At 34.0% G+C, this 8479-nt stretch overlaps 1 protein-coding gene across 1 annotated transcript; it reads left to right on the top strand.

Moving 5' to 3' along the window:
- Positions 1-1149: 1149 nt before the first annotated feature.
- Positions 1150-7691, top strand: LOC136206129 (cell wall integrity protein scw1). Its single transcript, XM_065997058.1, has 9 exons — positions 1150-1389; positions 1494-1673; positions 1757-1832; positions 3206-3335; positions 3471-3588; positions 3824-3915; positions 4012-4081; positions 4206-4288; positions 4880-7691. Exons 1-9 carry the CDS (start codon positions 1231-1233, stop codon positions 4974-4976), a joined length of 1005 nt encoding a protein of 334 aa, XP_065853130.1. The 5' UTR covers positions 1150-1230; the 3' UTR covers positions 4977-7691.
- The last annotated feature ends 788 nt before the right edge of the window (positions 7692-8479 follow it).

Consider the following 8479-nt stretch of genomic DNA (forward strand, 5'->3'; position numbering starts at 1 on the left):
TTATAACTATTATTAACTTAATTATTATTAACTATAAAATCCTGTAGGGTGTCTAACGAACCTCAAGTCGTAAAATCAAATAAATTATAAAAAAGGCAAAAAGTATAATCAAGTTTCTGAACTTTACTTATTTTAAGAATTAAGTTTCGGATCAATTATTTTTCCACATTGAGCCTCTGCTCATTAATTCCGTTATGGATTTGATCCTTATTTAATTTTTACGACGAGTTTGGATCGGCGCGCATCATTAAGACGATTCGGCTTATTAACGTGGACATAGCTTATTGGCGAGGATAGATAGAGAGTAAAAAGTAACAATAAATTAGATAAATTAATTTTCAGTAGATTCTTCCAAACTCGATCTTCTTCTCTCCCATTTTGTGATTTTCAGTATTAGAATTGTCAAATCAATCGTCTCCTCCTCCAAACTCGACATAAAAGTTAAACAAGTACCAAATCCATAACAAAATCAATGATCAAAGGTTCAATGTAGAAAAATAATTGATCAGAGGTTTGATCCTTAAAACATGTAAAGTTCAAGGGCTTAATTATGCTTTTTGCAAAAAAAAAAAAAAAACTATAAAATCCTGGGGTCAAATACATGAATATCATAATTAAGTACAAAATTACAACTAAGTCATATCACCAAACTTAATTTTTAATATGCCATTATTCTCTATATATTATGATTTTATACTATAGTTTGTAGACTGTAATTCATAAATCATAAATCCTAGAAAATATATTATAAACTTCTAATTTATAAATTCTAATCCTTAAAATATATTAAAAGTACTGATTTTACTACAGTCAACCCTTCATAAATTAATACTCGATAAATTAATAACCTCTTTAAAATAATAATTTGTTCTTGTCCCGACTTGGGCCAGATCCCTAATTTTGTATTCAATAAATTAATAAAATTTTATGGTTCCAACGTTATTAATTTATAAAGGTTTTACTGTAATTTGATTTACAGAAAAATCACGACTTGACATAGTTGTAAATAGTTGTTAAAAGATGAATTTTTAGGTAATTTTTCCAAAATCCTGCTAGGCCTAGGCCCAGTCCAAGTCAGGCCAGCCCATGAACAGTTATACTACAAATGAACAGTAAAACACGTAACTTGAGAATTCAACGTCTCTTTTGCTTGAAGAAATCAACACTCCTGTCTTCTATTTTTGTGACTTTTTAGGGTTTTGTTCGTGGTCTAGCAGAATTTCATACAGCATGGCCGGCGCCGGAATCCATCCATATCACCAGCAGTGGCCGCCGGCAGTTGCTCCTCCCCCTCCACCTGTTGCGGCGGTTGCGGCTCCTCCTCCTGCTGTCCACCATCCTCCTCCGTTACTTGTTGATAATAGCAATCGCGCTCACACGCATGACGAGGTAATATTTGTCTCTAAGTGTGATTGAGTTACGATCTCTTAGATCTACTTAAGAATGCGTAGATGTATTGAGTTCTTGGTGATGATTCGAGTGCTTATTTTAAGGTTCGAACGATATTTATAACTGGACTTCCTGAAGACGTGAAAGAGAGAGAATTGTTGAATTTGTTGCGATGGCTACCCGGTTATGAGGCTTCACAAGTTAATTTCAAAGGAGAAAAACCCATGGGTTTTGCTCTCTTTTCCACTGGACAGTTTGCTATTGCTGCCAAAGACGCTCTTCAGGTTTATTTCTACTTCCCATTTGCTTATTTAGACTTGGCCTTTTCATTGTTAACTTTTTCCCCCCTTTTTGTTGGGGTTATCAGGATATGGTTTTTGATACCGAGTCCAAGTCTGTGCTGCATACGGAGATGGCAAAGAAGAATCTTTTTGTTAAAAGAGGTGAGATTTGAGTTTTTTGCAATTATTACATGGGAGCTTCCATCGTTATTTGGTTGTTGTTTGATGTAATCTGTAGGTTGTTCTTGTTTTTTTTTTTTTTTTTTTTTTTGTGTTTCTCTCCATTTGTTGAACTCTGTGATGCAATGTCTGTATATTTTGTATCTTAAACAAGGGAAGAGGGATAGAAAGGATTACGAGATAGATACTGAGTACTCTTACTCAAATAAAATATTGAACTGATCTGCATTGAGGATTTGACATTTGGATGCAGTTTGTCTGTACCAGTACTAGGTTGCAGAAAATTAGTGCTTGTTATCAAGGAGGAAAGAAACAAAATTGAAAAGGATGATGGCTATTAGTAAGATAACAAACTGATTATGAATGATTTTTTTCTCTGTGGAGTGGACTTGCTTCTGCACTTTTGATGTGGAATCGGGGTTCATCTTTCAGCTTTGTTTTATTATCATTGAATTTTTTTGGGATGGGCCATTAAGGTCTTATGACAATGTCTTTTTGCTTAAGTAGACAGCGAATTTGTGATTCCATGCGAAGTAGGAGCACTAGAGCAAGAAAAGGCAACTGATAGAACTATAAGACTGTTAAAATTCTGTTAGTCAGTAAGGCCTTTATATGTGTACATTGATATGGATAACTTAATACTTGTTGAGAAAATTTAAGTAGTGTCCATGGCCATGACTTCATTTGTAAATCAGTACCCTTGGATGGTTTCTCTTAAAATTGATGGATCTTCTAAATGAATTCTGCACCATTCAACTGTCAACAACATAGAGTAATAATCATATACATCAAACTATGTCTTAATATAGCTGCCAAATTATGAGAACAAAAAATAATATTATTTCTCAATTTGCAACAATGACGCCAGGATTCAATAAAAGTTGGTTATAGACTATATGCAAGTTGTTGGGTGCATTCATGGAAATGCTAAATCAGTAAAACCATTCACTTAGGTCTTAGATTAGGTTGGGTATGCCCCGTTGTTGAATATACATCAATGTAAGGTTTTTATGTTGATATTATAGCCAAATTTAGCTGTCTCAGTCTGCTTTGTAGTTGCTTTATTATGCTGCAATTTTTCAATTTTTTCATTAGTAGAAAATATTTACACTAGCCAATTTTTAACCACAATCTGTAATTGAATTGAGAAAAATGTTAAAGAGTTGTTGCCTTGTTGATACTTAATGCTTCCATAAAGTATAGTTCTCCCTAATCATTAATCACAAAATAACTCCGTCATGGAATTTTAAAATTGAAAAACCTTTTCTACATAAACTGATTTACTCGCATCTTTGCAATTTTCAGGGTTTGTATAGTTATCATTATGCATTTTAAATTTCTGTTCCACTTTACAGGAATAGTGGCAGATTCAAATGCTTATGATCAGAGTAAACGATTGAGAACCGGTGGCGACTATTCTCACACTGCGTATACAAGCCCATCTCCATTTCACCCTCCTCCTGCCCCTGTTTGGGGACCACATGGGTAACTTTTTTGCCCCTATCCTGCATATCTTATTTTAAATTAATAGTGGTAGAATAATATAGAACATCCTCTGTGGATGTATGACACTTTCAATGAGTTGATCCTTATTTTTTGTAACTTCCTCGCATGCTCTAGGTATATGGCCCCCACGCCACCTCCATATGATCCATATGCAGGTTACCATCCTGTTCCTCAAGTGCCAATGCCAGCTCCAGCACCAATACCAGCTCCTAGCAGTTATGTACCAGTTCAGGTGATGTTCATACCCCAATTTCATCAATGTATCAAGATAATTCATTGAAATATGCTGACCAGTATTCTGTATTTTTTTTATTACTGTGCCTTGGTAATCTAAACTCAGCCAGAATGGTAAACATGTATTATCACTTTGTGCTTTAAAGTGACTACACTTCTCACTAGTGAGCAGATGAACTTATTCACTAGGAGATTTTACTAATATTCGTATTATTTTTATTCAACTACTGCAGAACACAAAAGATAATCCTCCTTGCAATACTCTTTTTATTGGTAATCTTGGAGAAAATATCAATGAGGATGAACTGAGGGGACTATTCAGTGTGTAAGAATTTCTTAGTCTGGCTTGTCTTGGCAATTCTCTAATTAGTTTCAGTATATCAAGGGCGTTTTGATTATCTTGTGCAATTGGGTCATGCAGACAACCTGGTTTTAAGCAAATGAAAGTTTTGAGACAAGAAAGGCATACCGTTTGTTTTATCGAATTTGACGTAAGTTATCATCAACCACCCACATATGATTTTGTTTTGATATTGCTGAACATGCAGATGAAGTTTTGTTTTCCCTTTTATGTCTTTTCAATGAGTTCTATGTTTTTGTTTCCATTTTTTGCAGGATATGAACAGTGCAACCAATGTGCACCGCAATTTGCAAGGTGCTGTTATCCCAAGTTCTGGTTCTGTTGGCATGCGAATACAATATCCTTTGAGCACTTATTCTTTAAACCATGGTAGTTTAAATTTATAGATTGTCTATTTCTTTCTGAATTCGGATTTTAGTTTATCTTTCTTTCTGGTTCAAGTCTCTTATAATAAGTTAAACTGTCCACTGTTTAACTTGCTTCATTCTCGTGCTTACGATGTGTTTGGAAAATCGTAGTTTATTATGCTTATTCAGAAGTTATCTTCCCCCTCATAGTAAGTTCACTAGTACTACTTTGAAATTTGACCCTAGTTTAATCCTTCATCTCAAAATTAAATTGCAATTTGGTTTTAGATTGAGAACGCTTGTAGATTAAGTAAATATGTTTTCCCATGGAATGACATCTTAGGAACTAAAATGTTGCTGAAATATGGGGAAGAAAATTTATTCGAAGTTGGACATTTATTATTTTTCTGGAAGCAGCAGCAAGTATATTATGCTACAAATGCCATGTTTTCATCATTCCGAGGGAAATCTTTGTACTACGGAATGCGAGGGAGAGGATTGCTGATTTGATATACTTGTAAAGCTTTTTGCCGTGATTTTTTTACTATTCCATAATTTCTTTTCCTTGACTTGTAACTTACGTATTCAAAGAACCCGTTCGGGAAGAGGAAAGATTCAGTCCATCAGGTTTCTTCTCCCAGTGCTAATGGAGCCCCACCAGCAATTAATTACCAGTAGCTCGATGGGGATGTATTCTGATCTTGAAATACATGATAGGATGCATCTTGCAGCTCTTGCATGCATCCATTTCATTATCAACATCAACATTAGCATCTCTTCTCATGTGCATGAAAGCACCATCTGACCATGTTATACTAATTTCTCCAGGACATGCATTTGCCAGAAGCATATTTGATGTTTTGACAAGTTAAATAGTTTTAAAAACGGTTTTTTTTCTTTGGTTAAAGTTTTGTGTTCTATCTATGTTCTTTTATGCTACTTACTATTAGGAAATGCTTGTCTCAATACACATGATTCTACTTGTGGTTTTCTCATTTTAGGCTCAGTTAGATAGTACATTACCTAACATTAACATGACATGCAAAGGCAGTTCGGAGTTTCATATCATGACACAAATCTAACAAGCCAATTCATACCATCAATCATGTTTCTGTAGCCCAGTAGTGTTCAAATGGACCCCGACTGACCAAATGAATCTGGTCATTCACCGTTAGATCTAGGTTTATGAGAATCTTACTGTGGAGATTAAAGTCATTCTAAGGCTTGGATGTAATAAGCGTGACTGGCCATATTTATTTGGTCAGTTAGGGTCCATTTGAACAATTCTGTTCTGTAGTCATTTTCCATCTTTAGTCTGTTCATGAACTCAATCAGATCTTTCCCTTCCATTAGTTGATCAAACAAAGCATTCAGGTGGTTCAAATCATAATAATCTGAAGGATGTCAGGAAATATATGTCCTTGTCATTTATATGCAGGCGGTTTTATACGAAAGTGAGAAGCTTCCTTTCATTCGAGGAGTTCATGTGGTACAGCTGCTTTAGTATCTGGTAAATTCAGCTTCTGTTGTTGTCAAGGTTATTGGTCTCAAATGGTGGAATTAGACAGTTAGGATCTTATACAGAAGTTTTTTTTCTTGGAATGTTATATCTCTTCCCGAATTGAAGTCAAATCAAGTCATGTTTCAACAGTCTTAGTCTTAAATATGATTTCGTAACCATCTACTCGGTAGTTTTCACCTGGCCAGTTTTGTTCCGTCACCGTTAGATCTACGCTTATTAGAATCCTATGGCGGAGATTAAAATCATCTTAAGGTTTAGATCTAACGATTTGGTCAGTCACTGACTAGGTGAAAACAACCGCCTTCTACTGGTCTTGTTCTTTGCTCCTAATTGTCTAATTCCACCATTGGTCTCAAATGGTGAGATTAGACCATTAGGAGCTTATATAGAAGGGCTTTTTTTATTAATTTTTTTATTATTATTATTATTATTATTATTACCCCTCCCCGGACTCTCGCTCAGCGGGGACACGTAGCGCACCGGGCCGCCCTTTTTATTATTATTATTATGGAACGTTATATCTCTTCCCCAATTGAGTCGTAATCTTCTACTCAGTAGTTTTCACCTGACCAATTTTGGTCATTCACCGTTAGATCTAGGCCTATTAGAATTCTATAGTGGAAGATTAAAATCATTTTAAGTCTTAGATCTAACGACTTGGTCAGGTGAAAACCGCCGCCTTCTACTAGTCATGTTCTTTGATCCTTTCCATCAAGAGACTGTTGGCCTGTTTCTCTTGAGCTTGTGGAGGGTAGTGTCAATGTCCCCAGGGAAAAGGTATAACTCAGGGAAAAGGTGTTAAATGGTAAATGGTAAAGCACAAAGCGTTGAGAAACATTGAATAAGAAATTTGAAGGTTAAACTACACTTTTTGAAAATTATAGATTGGATACTGCCGGTAATTTATAAAAAATGGAAGGATTGTTTTTGCAACCTTACAATTAGTGAAAGTATGTAATTTCTCTCAAACACTGCACCGGAGTCAAATCCGGTTTGTAATAGATTTAGGAGATCGTTTTCTAATAAATTCTGCATGCACAATAAGAATGCTAAGGGCTAGAATTAGAATTGAATTCCTTCAATAAGAAAGGTAATAGTAAAACCAAACTGCATATCAATCAGTCCCAAGCAAAAGTAGTATAGAGTTGGTAAACCGAGTTTTTGGGTTAAAAGGGGAAACGGGAACGTAAAAATGCAGAAGCATGTTACCAAATGAATAGGTAAAATGCGGAAGCCATTAATTATTTTAAAGCAGGAAAAAGAGAGCAGGAGCGGAAATCTGATGAGCATCGCATTAATCCATAGTTTAGAATGGTAAATGAGTTTTAAAAAATATGACCAACAGGGAAAAAAAAGAAGAAAAAATAAGAGAAGAGGAGAAATACCATGTCGGACCATTTGTTCGATATTGGTTTCTCAACCGGATAAGTGACAATTTACAAAATAAAAAGCAAACACAAACAATGCCTAAAATTATGCTCCATGAACTCGGTCAATCCAAAAGCAATGGCGTTTTTCTCAAATTAATTAAATATTATTTTACTTAGATCCTGTTTGTTTGGGCGAAAATATTTATCCAATTTTCGAGTGTTTGTTTGGGTAGAAAAATAAGTCAAAGGAAAATAAGTGGTAAGTCAATGGAAAATGAAAGAAAAAATAAGGGAAAATATTTTACCTATTTCAAAAGAGAAACATTTTTCCCAAAACATACGCGTTCAGAGAAAAATGGAAAAATGTTAAAAAATATGAAACACGAAAACATGAATAACGTGAAAACATTACAAAACATGAGAATATGAAAAAAAACCCGCAAAAAACATGAAAAAGTGAACAAATGTGAAAATACAAAAAGCAAAAAAAAAAAAAGCAAATACTTGAAAAAACACAAAAACATGAACAACACGAAAAAGTGACAAAACACAATATACAAAAACGTGAAAAATACAAAAACTCACGAAAACGTAAAAAATATGAAAAACACGAAAATGCAAAAAATGCTAAAACACAAAAACGTGACAATACGTGAAAAACGCGATAAACATGAAAAGACGAAAAATGCTAGCAAAACACGAAAATGTAAAAACACGAAAACGTGAAAAATACGAAAAACATGAAAAAAACGTGAATAGTACAAAAAAGTAACAAAATACGAAAAAAAGAAAACTTGAAAAAGGGAAAAACTGGACATGAAAGCGCGAAAAAATGAAGAAAAGATGCAAAAAAACACAATAACGTTAATAACACGAGAAAACGTACAAAAAATGCCGAAAATGTGAAAAAACATTTTTCGTGTTTTTAACGTTCTATTCCATTCCGCGAACCAAACGACATCTTACAGTTTATGTGTATTTTTGGTGTTGAATTTGTGCTTAATACATGTGAATCTCTTTTTTGTGTTTTATATATACAATTGAAAAAAAAAATACAGAAAATCTATATTTATTGGTTGGAAAATATTTTCCAGTGTTGTAGCCAAACATCGAAAAATATTTTCTAGTGTTGTTACCAAACACAGGAAAATATTTTATTTTCATGCACAATATTTTCTATGCATAAAATTTTCTAGAACACAATATTTTCCCCAAACAAATAGAGCCTTATATTATGTATGGAGTATTTTGTATTGCAAAACAACTATTTCACTTATTATGCACAATTC

This window comes from Euphorbia lathyris, chromosome 9 (assembly GCF_963576675.1).
Source record: "Euphorbia lathyris chromosome 9, ddEupLath1.1, whole genome shotgun sequence".
NCBI lineage: Eukaryota > Viridiplantae > Streptophyta > Magnoliopsida > Malpighiales > Euphorbiaceae > Euphorbia > Euphorbia lathyris.